General features: G+C 36.5%; 1 protein-coding gene across 1 annotated transcript in view; it reads right to left on the reverse strand.

The window, feature by feature from the left end:
* AKAP11 (A-kinase anchoring protein 11) overlaps positions 1-23049 on the reverse strand; it is a 55020-nt gene that overhangs the window by 10995 nt on the left and 20976 nt on the right. The window contains exons 3-10 of the mRNA XM_009275638.2: positions 20216-20332; positions 16832-16879; positions 15330-15464; positions 14051-14315; positions 8930-13592; positions 6422-6577; positions 1653-1736; positions 835-881 (exon numbers count right to left, since the gene is read on the reverse strand). Of these exons, the coding sequence (XP_009273913.1) occupies positions 835-881; positions 1653-1736; positions 6422-6577; positions 8930-13592; positions 14051-14315; positions 15330-15464; positions 16832-16879; positions 20216-20332 (5515 nt within the window). The remainder of the gene's footprint in view (positions 1-834; positions 882-1652; positions 1737-6421; positions 6578-8929; positions 13593-14050; positions 14316-15329; positions 15465-16831; positions 16880-20215; positions 20333-23049) is intronic.

The raw sequence follows: 23049 nt of genomic DNA on the forward strand, positions 1-23049 counted from the left end.
AAAAAAAAAAAAAAAAAAAAGACGTGGTTCATTTCCATACATTTTTCCAGGAGTTAAAAAAAAGAAAAAAAAAATAACCACACATCTTTCTGCTTACATCAAGACTATTTGAAGATGTGCAACATGGCTGAATATCCTCTGTAAGTGCAGTTTCTTGAAATGCTTATTTCATCTTCAGAATACACCCAACACAAAGAAAAGCTCTGTTACAACTTGCTCTAATGTCAGCTCATCTTTAAATCAGCCTCCTACACTGTGTATTCAGGCGGTTCTCATTTGAGTTAACAACTTCAATCCAACTGGAACCAGTGCAGAGATCATCTACAAACTAGAAAGCTGTAACAAGATTCTGGATAGACCCTATTTTATATTTCACTAAGAAAGAGATTATAGCAGATGTATCGAATCCAAGCTTTTTCATTGTTTCTCCAAGGTTAATATGGCCTGTTCGAAGAACTTCTTCAGTATCTCGAACATAGCCATGCAGATGCATTGCCATGGCTCCTTATCAAATATTTTACAAAGAAGTTATTCTATGCATATAAATTTATGCTTTCAACAAGCTGATCAGAGTTCATTACCTTACGTTAAGTACATGTGTGAGCATCAGAGACCAGCATTTCCCAAAGGCTGTAAACTTCAGTGCATTAAGAGGTGTATGTAGGGTATTAATCTAAGAATATATTCTGACACTTGACTGACATGCATTATGATGAACAGGGATAATAGGGTTGTCACCTTGTTTTGCAGACTACAGAAGTAAAGAATTAACAAAAACAGTTCATGTAGAGTGCACAGGTCAAGAACAGTAGTATATGCTGGAATTGACATTACCTTCTACAGCATCCTTGGAGTCCTCATCTTTATCTTCTGTTCCATCACTGTATTTTAAAAATAAAATTAAAATATACAATCCAATACGTGCACAATAAATGTAGTCAATCCTAAGACTGTAATAAAGGTTAAAGGACAGGAAGATCACAAAAGAATTAAGAAGTGATCATGAAAAGAAGCTTTGCTTCTCACACCATTTCATGTTGTAAACAGATTTATCATGAACTTCACAAGATTTGCTCTTAGGGAAAGAAGGGAGAAGAGAGAAACAAGAAGGGTGTTAAAAAGAAGGACTGAAATATGAAAATATTTTAAAATAAGAAGAAAACTTATTGATTTTAATTAAGGAGGACAGCTTAGTTTTGCTTCATATGTGAAAAGGTTGAGCCATCTTATGTCACAGGTATAAACAGCTACAGGTTATTCAAAGCTGTTAAGCCAGAAGTGTTCTACAAAAATCAATTACCAAGCAATTTTGAAAGTTTCCACAAACTAAAGGAAAAAACAGAAATCCTGTAGGAAGCAAGCTCTAGTTTGCATGAAAAAGTAAATCTAAAGACTTGGAAAATTGCAAGCAAGGACATGCATAAAAGGGACCTTTCATTTTGCAAGCAGAACACATTCATCAGTTTAGCACAGGAAAATTTAACCATTCAGTATGGATTAATTAATGAAAAAATCATATTGTGATTAACTGAGAAGAGTGTGAATAATGTATCAGCATAAAAAAAATGCACTGTATTTTATTTTCCAAAATGATGATTTCATGCATTAATTATGAGGAACCCATCTGGTTTATATTTCTCAACTCAACCAACCTGTCTGATGTTGGAAAGGATAAATTCTCCTCATACATATCCCCTTCTAAACCAAGACTGCTCCAGCTACTGCTGTTACCATTACTGCCAGGAGAAGAAGAGAACACAGCTGAACTAGAAAAGAACAATAGCTCAAACTAGAACCTTCATTTTCCTTAGAGCTGGTTTGTCAAGACATTTAATGCAAGAGCACTGAAACCTCCTAAACAGGTTTGCTAGAACAGACTACAAACATGACTGTCAGTGCTATTCAGAGCAGCAATATGCACAATAATGCAAAACTGGTAAGTTTCAGTACACAGCTGAAAGTATTAATTTGTACTCATTAATTTTCCAGACCAGTGCTAACAGTAATTCTGCCCTCAGGTCTAAGCACACTGCTCGTTGTTTTTACAAGCTCAACAATTTCAATATGATTACTCATAGGAATATGGATTACAACTATAGTATTTGCTTAAGGACTAGCTAAGAGTTCATAGAATTATACATTGTGAAGACAACTGCACAAATAAAATCCTTCTGTCTCATTCCAAAAATCCAGTAACGATCTCCAACAGCCTGATGAGAAGGAATTCTTAGAGTAAATAATTTTTTTTTTTTTAACTTCTGAATATTTTTCTACATGCTGATCTTTTGAAAATAGGGGGGTTTATAGATCAGTGAAAAAAATACTAAAAAGATTACTTCACTTACAGTTCATAAATACACTGCACTTATTCCATGACTACATTCAAACCAATGTGAAGAACTGAAAACATTGAGCATGTCCTTACACTGGTACACTTTAGGCATTACAATGAGCAGAGTTTGTTAAGCCTGTGCTTATGTACAAGATTGAGCTACCCATGAGATTAAATCTCTGTTCCCCAACTTCATACCTCCCCCAGAGCACATCTGGAAGCCTTCCAAGAATAGGATTTCAAGACAACCAGCATTCTTTGAGAAAGCTAGATTGTCTACTATAGATGGTATGACAAGCCATGAAACAACTCCAGAGAACAACTGCTGCAAGAAGATGCTTTCTTCACCTAAGTTTTGTGTGACTGTTAAAAGCTCTTCTTTTCCACTCATTCCACTCAAGGCAAATAGTAACATTTAAAACCACAAATGGTGGAAAGAAACATTTCAAGAGACAGACATTAATCTCTTTCAAGAGTCTGCCAGTAACAGCATCACCTATCAGTGTCCTTTGCTTTCCAATATGCCTGCTTGGATCCTAATTTCAAAACAGTAACAGCATGTTAGCAAGCCTGCAATATGAACACATCCTAACAGGAAAAAAAGATAAAATTAAAAAGTTGCAGGTGCTTCATTCAGAACGTTGTTGCTTATTTAGATTACATGCACAAAGAACAATCAAACAGTTCTCTCATTATGCAAAAAAGAAAAAAGAAAATTAAAGAGCAGAAGCTTCCAAAGAAACCAACTTGATTTGCACAGAAAATGCAAACCTGGTCTTAAGAACATTTCTCAAGCTACTGTGTGAGACTATCACAGTATATATGAAGTATTAAATTTGGTTTGAATTACATGTATAGAAAAGATTTAACATAGCCCATTGATACCGATATTTTGCACTCAAACAGCCTCTTTCACTGAAAGTTATAGATGCATAACATAAGTAGAAGTAAAAGCTGCCCCAGTTCTCAGACTAAAAGAAAAAGTAAATGCAACCTAACAGAATGACCTCATGCATACTACTATTCTGATTAGGTAAGAGATTAATATATTTCACAGAGACCAAACTTGGTCTGAAATAATCATATATTTAACCATATGATTACAATGCATAGCAACGTATGAGACTTTTTTGTAATGTGACCTTTATTTTGTAGTAAGATGCCAAATTAACAGCCTTGAAAATAGTCCTGCAACCGCAGAACAAGCAATAAACAGACAAAGGCATTATAATGCTTCTATGACGTTTCATGCAGCTCTTCAACATGAGCCAGCAGAATAATTACAAGAAAAGCTTTCAAATTTATATACATACTGTATATATGGGAACTGTAACTCAGATCATCTGCTTTGAGATTTTGCACTATGTACATACAGGCAAAGGCAAGAGGCTTCTGCTCTGAATTATAACCTAACCTGGATGCTCTGATTCATCCCCTGGAAAAGCCTGTGTCTATGCCTATGCCTATACATTAACTATAGAGAAAGCTTAAGACTTTTATTTCTAAATTCAAGTCGCTAACGTTAGGCACGCAAAGCAGAGTATACAAGCACTCCCCTGCAGAACTAACTTTACCAAGTCCGCTAAAGAACTTTCATTCCTATTTCCATTCAAATGGAACTGCAGGGATCATGTTTTGATAATTCTTTCCAAGTTGTCTTGCTCCCTTGTTTACAGATAGTTTAATCCTCTCTGAAGTATTGAAGTACAATTTTTATACTGATCTGAGACGCAGAGGGCATGTACCATTTCAACAGAGCTAGTACAAAAAATGTCTTTTTTTCCTAAGTAAAGCAAAGCATGGTAAATTGAATTGGACCACTGTAGCTTGTATTGTTGTGTTGCTTTCTGGGGATTGTGATCCCGTGTTTCAAAAAAATTGCAACTACTGTTGTTATTATTATGAAGATAATTTCCAAATGTCAGCTAAAGGAGCCTCAAGTACCAGTATCCATCGAACACTGCAAACAGCCTGGAAAATACTGGGGGAAGGAAGAGGTCCTCCCCCACCAAGTAAAACTTGCTTAATGTTCACTATGTCACTTAATTATAGCACTACAAACAAATTGGTCTAATTTGTACCTAGTACCTCAAAGATGGTACAAGCAAGGCTGCTGATAGCTTCTTAGACACAAGAAAGCCACTTGCATTAAGAAATAGCTGCCAGGGGAGCAATGCTACCTGATACTACATTTAAATGTTTCAAATTGACATGGTTTACATATAACCAGCACAATATTTTTTAAACAGATGGCCCTGACCATAAGAAAAAAAAAGAGGACAAAAAAAACCCCAGAACAAAACCCGAAACTTTCAACTGTTGTAACTGCATAATGAATGCCCCCTCTATGACTGAATGGCATTTTCCTGTTTAATAAAACAGTTTATGTTAAAAAGAGGAGATAAAAGCAATGCATCTTCATCACTGCCATGCAATTTTTTATTTCCTTAGAAGATGCTAACACTGTTCCACAAACAGTGTTATTACTGAATCTTGTTTTGTTACAGAAGGTCTCCCCCGCCCCATATCTTTTTACTCAGGGCAATAACCCCAGATGCTGTTACTTCCACCTGCTAAACCTCAGCAACGCAAACAAACCCATGTGCTGTTACCAATCCACAGTTAGTTTTGTTAAACTAGCTGATCAATTTGCGCATGCCAGTTTCTTCTGCCAACACCTCACTATCCAAATTATGCCTCCCCTTCTCTGAGTTAAATGCTAATTTAGGTCATTCCTCCTCTAACAAGCCACAGATTTTCTTGCAAGTTATAGAAATTACTTTCTTTATCATCCCCAAAATAGATTTAAATGAAAACAAACAACAAATACAACATGGGCACTACAGGTCCAGCAATTTTTTTTATCCTTTTTTTTCCCAGCATCAACTAACCTATATTTTATTCACTATTTGGAACTGCCAATATGCTGAATATTCTTCCTTATACTCTGAATTTCATCATGTAAGTCTAACTCATTTTCACTCATTCAACAAATGATGTTTTATTAAAATAACTTTAAGGCAATGTATTCCCTTACAAAATTATTCAGTTGCATGAGTGATAAATTGTAGTAGCGGTTTGATTAAAATATTTAGTTAAGCAAAACATGAAAAATATTCTAGACATTTAAGTGAGCAGTTTCAGTTTGGTACTAAATAACCTATTTGTACATTACATAAGAAAGCCTATCTCCAATATTTTCTTTAATCTCAGTGATGCTGGAAGTACTAACTAAAAAGAAAAAAACCTCTCCCCCATTTCTGCTATTCTTCAACAGAAACACTGAACTTTCTACAGTAATATAAGTGGTATATCGATCGTAAAAAATTAAGTTTACTCATTCCTCATATATTCCTTATATAGAAGCTCGGGCCACAACTCTCAGTGTAATTTTCCCTGGCAACAGGCAGAGACATTGCAGATTTTTAAAATTCCCATTCTAATCTTTGTTAGTTATGAATCAGCCAGGGGAAGCGTAGAGAGAAACTCTGTGGAAAAAGTTACTACCCTGAACAGGTAAGTTCCAATGTTACACACCTGTAAGCTCATCGTTAGTAGTACATAAATATCCCACCAATATCAGTTAGAACAGCTTATAAATTCAAGTCCCAAAAAAGAGAAAAATAGCTGTTAAAGCTCCTTGTGCAAATTAAGCTCATATTACTTCTTTTCAAGAATAGATGAATTTACATAAAACACATTCTCAATTATTAAGTTTTAATATTTCATAGCACAACTTATAAACAGTACTTTCAAGTTGTATTTTATACACGGCGGTTGTTTTTAAAACACCTGCATCTTTAGCCAATACTTAAATTATCTAAGTACAGTTTTACTTGATGTGACTCCCTGACATCAATCACAACGCATACTCCACGTATTTTACAGACTGTATAGTATGAACATTCATGGGCAACAACATTTTGTACAATAACACAAACATAATATTAGAGCTTTTTAATAAAAAAGTCATTGTGTGTTGAAGACTAAATAGTCTCTCCTCCCCCAACCCCCAGGAGAAAACCACTTGATGCCAAGTTATTTGACGTCAAGATAACTGTTTAAGTATACTAACATGCTTATAGTTACCTGTCACTGAGGTGAAGAAAACTGCTGCTCTCATCAGGATGTTCATCTTCAAAACTTAGATTGGACCAACTCCCAGTGCTATCGTCACCAATACTAAGACTCATCTGCTGGCTAACAATAGATTCAACAGAGTGAAATCCTTCTCTTCCAACAGAGCTAAACAAAAATTCAAGACAAAAACATCACTGCATTTCATGCCCATCTGTGTTAGTTCATTTACAGCAATTTAACACCATTTCAAAGACATTAAATTCCAAGAAAAAAAAAAGGGGGGGGGGGAATCCATTAATTTGTACCCTATTCTCAACACAAGAAATGGAGCAACCAAATGAATTTGAAATTTCAACAGGCTTAGGTCAGGGATTGCTATGTGGAATTCTTTCACTAGAAGACAAAGGTAACGGCAAAAATAATTCTCTCATTTGGAAGATTATTTGCTATAAAGCATAGAAAGCACTGTAGCCTTACAGGCTGTATATCAAGGTACACTTTTCAAGCAGAAGACTTACCATTTTTGAACTTCTTCACCATAGGACAGTTTGGCTATTGTCCCCTGCCTGCTTTCAGTACAACGAGCTAGGTGGCTTGCTACTGTAGGCAAAGTGCTAAAGTACACGCTAGTGTTTAAAATGTTAGGATTCCATTATTTAAAAAGGTCTGTCTCTAGATAAAGATTTGTCTTCCTGCTTCAAGAAAGTGTAGCAATGCATGAATCATACAGAATTTTTCCCTCAGGAAATAAATTTAAATTTTTTATCCAAAAAACAATCAAGCAGGTATGCTCGATAAAAAGTAGTCTTTAGAAGACACTTGAAAGGATCCAGTTTGATAACTTTAAAGAAGTCTGAACTCCTTATAAAAAAAGTTACAATATGAGAACATGCAGTTATAAACTAAGTTTCAGGGGCAAACTGGGATTATCTATATACAGGTGAAGTGGTAGAAAGTTCAAGAAAAATAATCATCCTACTACCACCATAGCAAGCAGCCACAGTAACATCATTCACTATTTAAAAAGCCAACCTTAACCACATCACTGGCAACACTTTGCACCAGTGAGCACAGATTTGTGCAGACAAATATGTAGCTTGAATTGGAACCCACCTGGGGAACACAAAGGTGATTTTTTCCCCATTTTTATTTACAGTTATACCAGCACTAGCAGCAGTTCTTTTCACCACGCAAGGCAGCTTCGCGAGAAACATATGCATTACATACCTTATATTAGATGACAATGTAAGAAACATTTATAAATTTTGTCGTAGTAAAACCCTAACATCGCCTCCTTGTCACAAATATAATCAGTATCTCTTTGAACGCCGCATTTTATTGCTGTCGTATTCTAACTAGAATTTTTAAATAATATTTTTAAGAAGCAATTCAGAAACAAAGTGTCATCTTTGATACTGTAGGTGTAGAAAAACATCACCACATTACTTTTTTTTTGGTCACACACTAAGTAAGGACTCAACCCTGTTGTGCGGAGAGCCACAATATACATCTTACCAGCACTTTTATGCTGCTAGTATGTATGTGTTTCATATCAAACCTTGAAAAATTTAGTTCAGTCCCATCGTGGCCTTTAGCCACTGAACATATAAAAATCAATTTTATTATTCATCATGATGCCCCTCTAGAAACCAGGAAAAGAAACCTGTAGATAGTGTGAGGAATTCACACACAAAAAAAGTAGGAAAGTAAGTATTACTATAAATTGGAAAAACCAACATGGTAAAGATTGCTCTTGGACCTGAAGAAGGAGATTTCAAGTCACTCTGATCACTGCACCGTCTGTTTTAAGAAACAGTTGTTGTTTGCCACAAAGTTACTGTGGCAAGTATTTCCTATTTATAGGCCTACTAAAGGAAACAGTGTATTAGCCTTTGCTAAATACACAAGAATTCGAAAGTCAGTTCCTTGTCTATTGTATTACTATTTTATAAGCTAAAGTGTGTTTTAGTAAGTTGTTTTTTCTTGAAGTAAGGGGTTGTGGGTTTTTTTCCAATAATAAGGACACTATCACCACACAGCCTTTATACTATAAAGCAATGGCTAGTTTGGCCGGTACCAGATGTTGGTTCTACTGACAAAAGCAAAAATAAATTACTTTTATTTTTTAGCACAGAAGAGGAGATACAGGTAGGGAACAAACCTGGATTCCATCATGGCTCACAGATCAACAAAACCCATAAGGTCTACTATTCTCTACTGTAGGTAAAAATAACAGCATTTCAAGTTGAAATAATAAGTTCCACTTATTAGTCACCTACTGGAACATATGCATGCTGATATACATAGAAATGTTGGTTTCAAGCTCACACGGGTGGAAAAACATCTTTTTTTTTTTTCTAGTTCTAGTAAATATCACCAGAGGAATAAAAAGAAAACATGCAGAACAAAGTGCGTATTTCTAAAAAAAAGAAAAAATTCCTCCTGAGCACATATTTGTATTAATAATCCTTCTTTTTCTGGTACAGAATGCAACAAAGAAGAGAAAATTAATATTACCTTATGTTAACTGCCTGACCAATATTAGTCATAGCTGATGTCATTATTTCAGTAGTAAGGCTTTCAGCAAAACTGACTCCATCTTGTCCAATACCACTGTCAGCTGTCAGACTCATGTAACTCAGCTCTCCTTCTGCTTTCTCTACAGCCGCAGTAGCCCCCTTGTCAGAAAACACTGTCTTCTGTTCTACATCAACGTGAATTTTAGGAATATCAAGCTGAAACACTCTTGATTTTTGACAGGCACCACCTAATCCAGAATGAAGCAAATGCCTCACTGGAATGGAGGATTCTTGTGTGGGTAGCTGATGAGATGTACTTTCTGTACAGTACCGGTGTTCCTTTGCACTGAAGCATCTACAGACAGTTCCAGAAAAAGGAGACAATTTCTCAGTATATGAGAGCCTATCCCCATTTTTCCTGTTTTCAGCCACATGGAGAACAGCCGACTCTATACTCATTTCTAGAGTATCATCAGCTACTTTCCTAGCATATTGTTCTATAGCTTGAATTATGCCTTCACTGTAGCCACTTTCATTTAAACTGCCTGTACTATGATACAGTTTATGATCTGGGGAGAAAGGAGGAAATGTCCTAGAAAATGTTGTTTTAATAAGATCCCCTGTGACTTCATCAAGTTCAGTCTTTTTATATAGACAGGAATCTGTTAGAGACTTTGGCAAACATGCTCCCGAGATTTTCAATTTCTTCCTGACATCACAAGTGATACTGCGAGCAAGGGATTCTGAAAAATGTAACAACTCTGTGCATTCTGTTCTCTGCGTGCCAATACTCCTTTCATACGTTCGGTCTTCACAGCAATGAGTGCTGCTTTTCACTTGCTGTACTGCATCTTTATTCACTGCTTTGATCAGCTCCAGCTTACCATTTACCTGTGCATTTTGCCCAGGAAATGTCTTTCTGTTGTATCTCAATCTGTTTTTTCTAGCAGCTTGCTGTAAGCCTGATTTGATAGACCTGTAAGCAAGTCTGCTAGCATACTGATCCATTAACAGTTCAGCATTACCACCTTCTCTTTTCAAAACTCGAATAATATGATCTGCGTATTCGTCAGTCACACTTTCACAGCTTGGGTATTTGGAAGTCAAACCTGTCATGCCTGAACCTTGTGGTAAAGGAAGTACAGATGAATCTCTCTCCCCCGGCCACTGGTCCCGCACTGGACCGCACTGTTCTTTTGAACTATAATCTTTATCGCCTTTTCTGAGATAAAGGCAATCCACCTGACAGTTAACCCGCTTCAACCTCAACAGTTTACAATGCCTTGATTTCACTATTTTCTTGGCCTCATTGATGACTTTTCCTGCCATATCACCTGCATAATTCCATAAAGAATTGCACGTCTCTTCTGGGATATTTATAAATGCAGTATATCCACATCTTCTGTTTTGCATACCTAACTGAACCTGCCTATCAGCTTCTCTTTCATTTGTTTTACCATCTAAATGGGAAGCAGCCATTTCAGTCGCTACTGAAATTATATGGCTAGCTAAGCAATCTGCATACTGAATTGTTTTTTCTGAACGCTCCTCTTTCTCAATGGGCATTTCAGAATGATCTTCATCTTCACTACTTTCCACTTCTTCAGAAAGCGACCGCATGAGTTTCAGCATAAATTCCTCATTTTCCAAAGAGTCATGTTCAGTTTCAGACAAACCAGTAACAGATGGATTGTATGGTGTAGAAGGTGGTGTTGCAGGTGCAAATTCCTTTGCTAATTCTCCCTTGAGTTTCTTAGATAGTTTTCTTAGATTTCTTTCAGAACTACCTTGACATGGGACTAAAGGAGTTGGTGGGGGTGTATCAGGCATTACGCAGGTATTTCCATCTTTGAGACTTGATTTATCTTCCATCTGCAAAGCATCTTCACCGCCAAACATCACTGAAGAAAACCTATTTGCATGCAGAAAACAATCAGCCTGCCTGTAAGTCAAAGGTCCTGATGATGGTTTCTGAGTATCATGGGTTTTTGAGGCCTTGTTTAAGTATGTTATTGAGCAGCTTCCTGTGTCAGTGAAGTCCTCTAGAACATGCCTAGCTAAAGTCACAGTGGAACAAGGCGGTGGTGATTTTGAAGAAAACCTGTGTCCTTTTTGTTCCTGCCAACAATCTTTAGATTCTGAAAAACACTGAACAGAGTGAGTTGGAGTAAGAAGAAATTTACATGGATTATTCAAAGGCATCTGTTGTTGTTCTACAATTATAGAAATATTACTTTGTTTCTCAGCCTCTTGCTTCTTTATCACACATTGTTCTTTTCTGCTGATATCTGTGTAAGTCTGTGAGCTCACATTACATGCTAAATTCTCACTAGTGTTGCATAACAGAGTTTTACTTTCATCCACAGATTGTTTTATAACATACGTGGCCAAGTGATCTGCAAACGCATTCTTGGGGAAATCTTCACCAATACATTGCACATAAGGTTTTTTATCTATTATTTTTCTTGTTAAAAAATCTTTATATTCTTCTACTGCTTTTGTTACTCTAGATGAGGTTATGGCTTCATAAGCTTCATTTACTATCATATCTACCATAGTTCCAGAGAAAGTATTAATGCCTTTTGACCCACTTGTTAATTCTGAATTATTGTTCATTCCAGATCTGTTATTTGTTTGTTTGGTATCATTTTGGTTATGAAAGAGTGATGGAGTATTTTCAGTACTTTGACTGTGATCTGAAGTTAGGTATATATTTCTGAAAGAAGCGACTTCCTCCTCTCTCTTTCTGCTTGTGAAAAATGGATGAGTAGAGATTTTGTATATTTTCATATTGTCATCAGAATTCGGAGCAGTGGATGCTTTTGCTTTATAAGCATCAGAGGAAACCTGATGTTGACAAAGAGCTCTTCCAGCTAAGGGCACAGGTATTGAACTTACAACACCAGAGGTGCAAAATAGAGCTTGCTGTACTGTATATTCCTTCTTGGAATCTTGGATTGGCTTCAGTGCTACCCTATCATTAAAATTAGGAAAAACTGTGGAAGTCTGTGTTGACTCTAACATACTTTCCGCGCTCACATATTTAATGTTGTCCATGGAAACACTGATGGCTGCTTGCGTTGTGAAGGTCACATCAACCTGAGATAGTTCAATAAAAGCCTCCTGAATGACAGATTCAGACAAATCTCTGGCATAGGATCTTACCACTTTGTCTTCATAATCAAATGATGAAGGCTGTGCAGCTATAGGTGTCGATGGATATGAAAACTGGCATACTTCCATGATTCCTTCAAACACAAGTTCTTCAGCAAGGTCTGCCGCAAACCGTGCAACGGTGTTGGTAAATATCTGCTTCTTTACATGCCGCAGTTCTTTCAAAGCACCAGTTATAGCTTCGCTCACCAAAAAGTTTGCTATCCCATTAATTGCACGCTCCTTCAGGGAGATTGCTCTACATCTCCCAATCTCATAAAAAGCCATTTGAAAGACCGAAGAAGTTAACCTAGCAGCCAAATGACAAAGTGCATTGGTGCATGAAGAAACGCCTTTTTGCAGGTCTTTAAATGCACTGCCAAAGCTTTTTTCAACTAATTCAGTTGCAAATTTTTGAATGCTATCTCTAATCATTAATGACTTATGTTTAGATTTTGCTTGTTTATCTGGCTCCTTACCAGTTTTCATTTTGAGATCTGCAGCTTGACCTTTTTTCTCTTTCAAAGCAATCCCTTTGTGTTTCAAACCATTTCCTGTACATACTTGGTCTGATGAGGACTCAGAATGAAAAACAGAACCCAGTATTTCAAATGAAACACTATCAGCGTATGCTGAATAGCTATTATAAACTGCATCATGGTGATTTTGACCTGTCCCATCTCCACCAAGATTAATTCGACATAAGCATTCAGAAGAACCACAGCTCCCTAGTGGACTGAAAGCTGATGATCTAATAGGGCTGAACAAGCCTCCATTCTCTTCCCCTGATGTTTTAACTGGGCGAGGGGAATCCGGGACATCAAATACGCTGCTATATGGTGATTCTGGTTTACGAGGAGTTGGTTTCTTTACATTGGCTGGGAGAGTGGGACGATCAAACTTGAATTTCTGAGGATTCATTGTAATGCTTGCAGAAGACAATTGTTCATGTGCAGTCCTCCTTTTCTGGGAGGCATGCCCTAGGATGGGATCCCTAATAACTTTACAAGAGTTTTCCAAGGCTTGTTCCAGCTCATCGAACTGATCAAAACTATCAAAAAATTCACTTACTTCCGAGTCTGAATCCTCTATACCATCTTTCACTACTGGAATTTTTGGCAGCTGAAGTTTTGCCTTCAAGCTTTTTTGATACCCTTCTTCATCTAAGAAGATAATGGGGCTTGGGCTGGAGCAATCTGACTCAGAGGATTCAGCTGGAGAGGAGGAAAACAATGTTTTACATAAAAAATTAACACCTTGATCAGAAGGATTATATGGCTTATAGAAACTCCTTTGTATCCAAGGATCAGAAATTGAGGTTGTAACTGAATTTTTTACTGAGGACAGTTCCTTAAGTCCCAAAATATCAATCAAAGTAGAAGATCTGGCAGATGACTTTCGACATGCAGAACCCACAAGGACCTTTGAGTCAACAGCTTCTAAACATTGAGCAGGGATGGTCTGTGAAGCAGCATCTCGATGGTTTCGAGAACTAAAGCTGCATGCACCTGGGGACAAAAAAGAGGGAAAAAAAGATTGCTTCAAAACCAAGAATTTTCACAGAACTACAGAAAACTGGGGACAGATTTTGATGGCAATTGCTGGACTTGTTATTGTTGCAAAATGCTAGCTGATCTTTCATGATTAAAGCAATCTTTCATTTTTTTCAAATCTCATTATACTAATCTAATCACTGACAAATTAATGTATTTTTAGCACACAAAGTAGAACAAGATTCTATTTGATCTGCATCTGACACTGAGTTTAGAATCTTTGGTTTATGAGTTGATAAACTGTTGTGAAAACAACAGCAAAAAAATTTAATTTTCAATTGCATAATACCCCTTTACAAAACATGATTAATGTAAAAAAATTACTATTTACTTATAGTTACTTTCCCATTAAATCCCAACAGCCTGAATTTCAAATTACAATTTCTACAAGTCAACAGCATGCAAGAACTTACCAGCACTTTGTATCTTTGAAGGCTCATCTTCATCTAAGTGTTCAAAAGCAGTGACGAAATCATCCTCGATTGAAGAAACTGACTGATTAGTGTCATCATCTTCTCCATGGGATGTCTCTATTTGATGTTTTTGCAATGAGTTTATTTCCACTGCATATCTTATGCCTGTGGTATACTTGCTCAGCAAGGTAAATATATAATCAACTTTGATCCTTGGGAATGAAGGAGACAGTCTCATCACACAAAACACTTCAGGAAGTTGATTCTTGAATAAGAGAGCAACAAGAAAACAAACATAACAACCTTGAAATGATTTCAACTGTCAGGAGTAACAAGGGATTCCTTCAATGCATTTTTATGAGCAGTAAACAATTTACAAATATTTTAAAGATAAGAAAATTAATGGAACAGTTTGTGTAAAGAGATAGTTAAAATCACTTACTCATTTTCATAACTTCTGCATTCTGAATAAATCATTACAATAAAACAAACAAAACGTTGTATAATACAACCCTCATAATATGTACTCAAGAATCTATTAAAGAATACATGTTAAAAATCTGTAGAGGAAGGCAGTATTTCAAAGTACGTTTATGCTGAATAGTACTTCAGTTTATAGGATATTTGTTTCTTCAAGGTATTTTTTACCTTATATGCAACATAATTAAATTTAACGTGCATGATTAGTCAATATGGCTTTAAGAAGTTTGCTTTAACAACATTTATAATTGGAAATAATACAATTAAAAACATAAGAATAATGTTGGAAATAATATTGGAAATAAAAATAACAGAAATTATATAATTAACATCATTTATAATTGTAAATATTTTTTTAATAAGAAAAGAGCCCACTGAGTTTTATGAATGCCTGACTTTCTCATAATTTTTGGCACCTCTGTTTCAAGAAGAAAAGTCTGCCAAGGATGAAAGCTCTATCTGAGCAGAGCAGAGATAGGTAACTTGACAAGTTTCATCTTCTTTCCAAACTGGCAGTGAAAGGGACTATAGTCTAGCAGAAGCATGGGATCAGCACCATAATTAAATCATTGTTAAATATTTTCTGTTAATAACACAGCACATGAAAGCACCAAGTTTATTTTGAGATTTTCTAACATTCATTTTAAAGAAACCGGAGAAATGTAACAGCATTAATACCACTGTGGCTAAGACGGCCCAAAAACACAAGCAAGACAAGGCGTGGTATGACTAAACTCTTTATGAGGCCAAATAAAATGCTTCTGTAATTAAGGCATGCAAGAAGATACAAAATGTTTACCTGATGTTTCATGACATAAGGTTTTGCCAAGGTTTTCTTTACATCTTTTAGAAATATAACCTCGTTTTCTTTTAGTTTGCACAATTGGAGCGATTTCAGAACATCTGGGAGCTCTGCAGAAACAGCTGCCAACTCCTGATTTAAATATACAAACACATTGAGAATACAAAGTGAAAAAAACCCATGTAAATGATGATGGTTTTGATCTCATATCTTCCCTAAATAGTAACAGCTGTGAAATTTGGTAAAGCTTCTCTTTTCTCCCCTATTTCTTGCCCCACTTATTCTCTCAAACTGTGGTGCAAAGCTCATGTAAACAAGCTTTAATTCAGTCCACACTCATCTCCAGCTCACTGTTCTACCAAAAGAAGAAATTCCACCATTTCTCAGGGGCCAGAAGAGGCTTAAAAGTCACAAAGGAGAATCTGGTAAGCACTGAAAAACAGCTGCACATCCTACAAGGTAGGCAACTACAAAGAGAAGACTGAATGCAGCTAATAATGGATCTCAACGGATCTCTAAATGCTCTTAAGTGTGCTTTATTGGAATGGTGTTTTAGCCCACTATTACAAAAACAGGGACAAGGCACTTCTTTAAGCATGATCTTGGATAACTTTTAGATTTACCTAATATAGAAAAGGCCTATGAAAGATTTATGTTTTTTTTTTTAAACAATCTAAACCCTACTGATCCATATGGTACAAAGCAAGTCTCCATAAGCCTATTCAGCCCAATTTTCTCTAAATTTCATCTAACTCTAGACAATCAAATAGTTCTTACCCATACTTGAAACAATGTCTAGCACTATTATCATTTGATTAATTAGCAACATTGATACAACTTTGAACACAAATGTATTGAGAGTTTCTGGTTTTCATTTTTAAACATCAGAAAACTATTACAGCAATCTCTGTCTACCAAGATCTAGACAGAGTAGAAGTGTGGAGTTGCAGTGTAAACATGTATGTTATGGGTTATACTGATGTGTAAATTGCACGGGAAAATTAAATCCTTAACTTCTTAAAATGGCATGGCACAACCCACTGGTTTGCTACACTTCCCCTTTTAAAATAATGTTTCCTCATCTAGCTCTCCAGAATAATATCTTAAGGCATATCCATAATACTGACTCCTGGTCCCCCACCAGCAATTCACAGCTAGCAGTCAATTCAGTAAAGTTTTAGCTTTGCAGATGACAATTGCACCCTATTAATAAGTACAACTCTACTAAGAAGGTTACAAACCAAAATACTGATACACACAGGTTTTTAACAAAAAAACAAAACACCCCACCCACCCCCAAAAAACCCCTGATGTCCATATTAAAATAATTATTTTCTAACGTTTCAATGATAATTAAAACTTAGGTTTTTAAATGTTCAACGTACACGTATTTTTCTCGAATACCAAAATTCCTCCATCTAAAAAATTACATACTACTGAGAAGAAATCACCAGTGCTGAAGAAGGTTATTTTCCAATATAGATAGATATATACTGTACCTGCAAATAAGCAGTACCCATCTCTTCAGCAAAACCTATAAATGTGATCTGTAAAATAAATACATGAACATATTGAAGTACAGAAAAGAACTTTTCCGTTTTCTGCAGGTACTTAAGAGTAAAAATTCAGCAAGCTTTACCATAAAGCTTCATTCTATGGCCATGAAAACCGTACCTTAGGGTACCATAGCTTGCTCAAACAGCAGCCCATAGTCTTACATAAAGAATAGTACTGCTATGCTATCTGACTTATGAAAGGTCAGATCAAACTAAAGAGCATATACAACATTTAAAACCCACTACATAGAAATTTTTATAGTGGCCTTTTGGCTGGTATACACTGAGCAACACATATAAGTCTTATTACATCTGTTAAAATAAACATGATTTTGCAAAGATCAGTGCTCATCTGTCCTTGCTTCAAGCTGGATCAATATAAAACAGTTCCAGCCTGAACTCTGTCCATGCTAACTGTGATGCATTTGGATATCTGAAGAGAGCGTAATGGCAACACATTATACAGTTTACCATGTAAATTGATTAGCCTAAGGCCAAAACACAACAGATTACTTAAGCCACATGTTTGCATGCAATATCCAAGTAGATAAACCCCTAAAGTAAAAGAATTAAAATATTCATTCTCAAAAAAAGAGGTCTTGTCAGGCTCAGGAACCTGGAATATGTCAGAAATGTTAGCTGCTTGTAGACAGGGGAGATATTTTATCACATATTCTCCCTCACTTCTGTCTACAGGTGTCTTGTATCATTCAACATGAACAGACCAAAGAGAGTCAGTACTTTGTCTTACCTTCATTTTTCAGTGTCAGATCATGATCTATTTTACATCCCACTACTCAAACCTTGTTTCAAATGTCAGATTTCCTCAGTTCCCATTTAGTATTTCCCTAATGACGAATCAATAGGGTATCTGCGTGCTCCAAAAAAATCCCAAAGCATTTATTTTCAAAACAAGGTTCTAAGAAAAGAAAATTTGCTTCCATTTTGTAGATATGGAATAAAGCACAAAGATTAAATACTTCCACTGATGTTTGGACTTGTTTGATAAGGCTTGGATTCAATTATTTCAGAGCACTATGCAGTAGACTGAACTTTATGTATTCGAGTCACAGCTCATACTAAATTTGTAGCAGCTACTCCCTGTTACTGTAAGGTAGTCACTTGCTTCTCAAGTTTAAAACCAGCAAAGAACATCACTATGTTTATAATCACTTCTTATTAACTGGTTCAGCTACTTGCTTGTGCATACACAGAATCTCTGAGACACCTTTCAACTTCTACATCTTTTTATCTGTACAGTACCTACAATATGAACTGAATTCCTCCACAGAAGAGGCAAAATAGCAAACAATTTAAAGGACTTGGAAAAAAACCTCTCTGAAGAACATTTTGGGAGGCTTTAGGGTTCGTTGCTGGTTTTTGGTGGTTTTTTTTTTTTATGGGTGTATGCTCTTTTGTCTGTTGCTGGTTTTTGGTGGGGTTTTTTTTTATGGGTGTATGCTCTTTTGTCTTTTTACATGCCCTTTCCTCTTCCTCAGGATAATGATTCCAACCCTTTCCTTCTCCCACAGGATAATTCATTGTGCAAGATAGGGCAGTATGCAGGAGTTACAGCTTCACACAGATGAAGGCCAACCAGTCCATATGTACACTGATGGGCCAGCAGACTGCTGTCAAAGAGACCACACCACTCCCAAGTCTGCTTATTTTTGCCTCAATTATAACACTCATTTGGATTTCTTTATTGTGCCCAAAATCCAGTTTTCACAGAAAAATAATCACCTTTTAAGACATCAAACATGTCTGCAATCAGTACACCAGTTCAAAAGTTCTTGGGGAGTAGGCCAGGGAAATAGAAAGGCCAACAGTCGGTAACACAAGCCTTTTCTTTAAACTAAAAATAGTGTATGAGACACTGTATTTGAAGGTTATCATAATTCATGGGTACAAAGGAAATGAATTCAAATGGTACAGGAAACCTAAATTCTGGTTTTTGTAAGTCTGAGTAATTATCTGTGCAGACCTAATAGTGTTCTTTTAACGTTATTCTGCCGATAGGTGTCTTTCCCTATATTTTCATAAGAAAAAAATACCTGTTCTGTGGTAGGATATTGACCCTCTTACATTTCAACCAGAGCGCTCTTAATTGCTTGAGCTAATAAGGTAACTAAATATAGTCAGCTATCTTTCTCCATAGGGACCATCATTACAGGCATATAAAACATGTTGCCAGCTACTTGCCAGGTATTTGCTACAAGGGGAAAAAAAAAAGGGCAGGGGGAGGGGCAACGTTTGAGGGGTTTCATAGATTATAAAGCATGGCCTGTCTGAACAGACAGAGACAAACCTTTGCCCACTCCTCCACTGCTTAACTCTTCTTCCTTACCTCTAATCTGTCACAGCTCTTCATCTTTCACAAATTCAGCTTCTTGCCTGCTCCCCAAACGTTTCATACAGTCACAACCTCACCATCCAGCCAGTCCCAAAAACCCTGGTGTTATCCAGGCAATCCTAACTCATCTCTGTTGATCACACAGTCTGCCTCTTCCCTTCCTCCTGTTACTCCTTATCCAATTATCAGTCTTCTCTAACCACTTCCTGAGTCTTTTTTGCTTCATTTTCCCCTATCTCAGCTCCTCTGCCTGGCCTGTTCAGGTCACCCTCTCCTTCTCTAAGCTCCTTGTCAAGCCTGTCAACTACTACTTAGTAGTCTTCTAAATCACTTAATACAAGATACATGGTACACATTGCTTCTTACTTTTTTCTTTTCCCTTTGGAGAAGCTGCTGTCAGTCTTGTAACTCAAACAGCTCTAGTCATTCCTCCTCACAGCTTGAAATTTACCTAGACAGTCCTGCATTCTGTCCAGGTCTACTTCTCTCCAGACCTTGTCCAGCTTTTGGCCCATCTGTATTAGTGTAAAAGAAGTCTAGATCTGCAGTGTTGAGGCTTCAGCTTCTAGCGCTGAGCACAGGGCAAACAAGAACAATTACTTTAACTTTTATCTTCAGGCCTGGATCAAAATGTTCTGCTACTTTGTTAGGATACTAGCCATACAACCTCGATCACAGGAGTGCTCACAAATGCAGTACACCCAGTTATACAATTCTTACAAAATCATCTATCAACACGTTTTGGTTTTTGAGTTTCACAAATCCTACAAAGCAGAGAAATGCCATCTTTTCAAGTCTTTTCAAGACTATAGTGACTGAATTCAAGAATGGCAATAGGGGGTACAGATTTTATGGCCAGTAACTTGCAGCATTGTTCACATTTACTATCCTGCAACTTCCCGTACTGCTTCAAGCTAAATCGTTTGCTACCATAGCCACAAAATATATATATAAATGGTCAGGTTATGCCAAACCTCAATAAAATTATCTTGTTCTTCCCGATTTAGACATTCCTCTGCTGATATATTGCATAACTCTTTTCTGCTGTGTAGCAGTGACTTCATAGAGTGCAGTACACCTTCACCAAAACTCTGAAAAACAATGAAAAACAACATAAGAAAAAAATGCATTTTTGGTTTTGGATACAGGGTCATCCATCTATCCCCTGCCCCCCATAGGTTTCCCTACTCTAAGTACGATTTCAAATTACGTTGTATATAAATCACCAGGTTTGAAGTTTAAATTTACTTCAGGACATGGAACTGAAACAGGTAAGTTGTTTTCTTCAAGCAATACTTTTATTCCAAAAAGAAGTTGACCATTCTGTATTAAAAAGAAAAAAAAAAGTGAGAACATGCAGACTTGGAAAAAAACCAGATGAATCCAAGAAGAAATCCAAGCCCCATCTGTTCCTTGCATGAAAGCCTGTATACGGAACTTTTCCATCAGCTTTTCCTTAAAAAGGACGAAAAGCAAATTTAGCCAAGAAAACTAATGGCGGTGGCTTCAAAAGTCAGAGGGGAAGAAAACAAACAAACAAACAAACACCCCAAGAAAATCCACACACATTCTCCTTTCCCATTCCTTGAAGAATATGAAACAACTGTAACTTAATCCCATGTAAATACTTCTTGTAACATTTCTTATATTTACACTTACAGTGACATGCAAGCACCCACAGATGGCTAAAAAAAGCTTAAGAATCTAAGACTTTCTCCCAGTGTAACAAAGTACAGCAGAGCAAAAGAATTATCTTCACTGGTATCTGAAGTCAAATAAAACAAGACGACAGAACAACAACAAAAACTGGTTCACTCAGCTTGTAAAAAAGACAACATCCTCTCACTTTTTTTAGGAAGTCAGCAGCTTTTTCTTTTTTTTTAATTTTAAAATTGTCATCTTCTCTAGCAAGTGGTAAGGTTAAGAAGAAAAATAAGATCATGAAGTGGTTATAAATTGTTAATCCAGTTATTTATTCTCTATACGATTGCCCTGTTAAAAATGAAGTGAGAAATCAAGTGTGTCCGACTTATGACAAGTTACTTCAAATTTGCATAGCTTCTTAAACAATAGAAGAAGTGCTAGATAGCCAAATTTAGTCATAAATGTTTTGCATTTCAGATACTCCCACAGCAAAAACAATCCCTTTATGGTGAAAAGTGATCTTACATATTACAGTTAAAACCCAAAAAAGATTTAAAGTTAAAACTCAAGAAAGATTTCCCCCCCCCACCCCCCCCCCCCCAATAGAAAAAATGGTATCAAATACTACTACAGCCAAATTATTATAGCATGGCCAGTGTCACCATGCCTGTGCTCATGGTGATACAAAATCAGGAAAGTATTTCTAGAATGGATAGACAAAAGCAAAATAGAAACTTCACTTCAGGATCCTTGAAATTACCAAAATATATTTCAGAATGTTAGCAAACAAGACCCAGACTACCACCCTGACAGCCAAGGCCAAGTGACATTAAAGCAGTCAAAACAGTCATTTTCATGGAAAAGTAACAGCTGAACTATTTTAAAATGCATTTTAGGCCATTATTGGGTCATTTGAAATAAATTAATGAAGTGTTCATCTAATTTCCACTTTCATCTATTCCTTTGTCCTCACATGTTTAGTTGCAATTTATCTCCACACTTCAGTAATATATCTTTGTACTTCCCAAAGCATGCTGACAATGTCTTTCTCTTTGATTCTCTGGATCTTCCAAATTTACAGGTGGCTGCAATACCAATACTGCTCAAAGACTCTCCCCAGGTAATTCCGCCATTCGTCTCATACAGAAGTCATTTGTGAAGTCAAGCAAGCATGTTGAAATGTCTCATTTTCAGCTTCTACAATACCTTAATCAGTCACGGCACTCAAAATAGTAATTTAAAAAACAGTTATACAATGTGACCTGCTAATTTTCTGCAGACCAACGGTGATCCAGTCTGAGAAGGGTTTATCATTATTCTCTAATACTTAGCTTTTCTAAGGCTACAAACTATTACACGTACCTCATTTATAAGCAAGTATTTTTCCCTAGTTTAACATCCTGAAAGAAAAGGCAAGATGAACAACTAGAACAGGGGCATGGTATTAGGAGCTACTATAGTTGAGGTGAAGGAAAATTGAAGATTTTGGAGAATACAAAGTTGAAGTGGGAGAAGAAGAAAGATGCAACAATTGGAAAAATCTCCTTCAGGTCTGGAAGAACCAACATACAAGACTATACGTAGGTCTGGTAGCACACTGATGGTGGCACTACATAACTGAAGAGATAAAATATCCATATTTAAAAAGGAGGAGGAAGGAAGTGATGTGTGGTTTTAAGATCATGTTAATGAATATAAAAGAGTTCAGAACACGGAAAGAATAAAGATGTGGAAATTAACAGGCACAGTACACACAGAGAAAAGATTTCATCTATCTGGACTTCCATAATTATTTACACTGAAATATATGAAGAGTTAACAAAACCAGAAGAAGAGAGAATTTACTAAAAGAGCTGTTTCTTGAAAAGAAGAATTTGCCCGAATGGAGACAGCAAAGGGGTTTTTTGAGGATATAGTAGATATAGGTCAGTAACCCAGTAACCAACTTCCTCAAAATTTATCTTGAGACTGAAGTCAAGCATCATTATCATTAATAGAATCATAGAATAGTCACAGAATCATAGAATAGTTTGGGTTGGAAGGGACCTCTAAAGGTCATCTAGTCCAACCCCCCGGCCGTGGGCAGGGACATCTTCAACTAGAGCAGGTTGCTCAGAGCCCCGTCCAACCTGACCTTGAAGGTTTCCAGGGATGGGGCATCCAC

This window comes from Aptenodytes forsteri, unplaced genomic scaffold, assembly GCF_000699145.1.
Source record: "Aptenodytes forsteri isolate BGI_AS27 unplaced genomic scaffold, ASM69914v1 Scaffold172, whole genome shotgun sequence".
NCBI lineage: Eukaryota > Metazoa > Chordata > Aves > Sphenisciformes > Spheniscidae > Aptenodytes > Aptenodytes forsteri.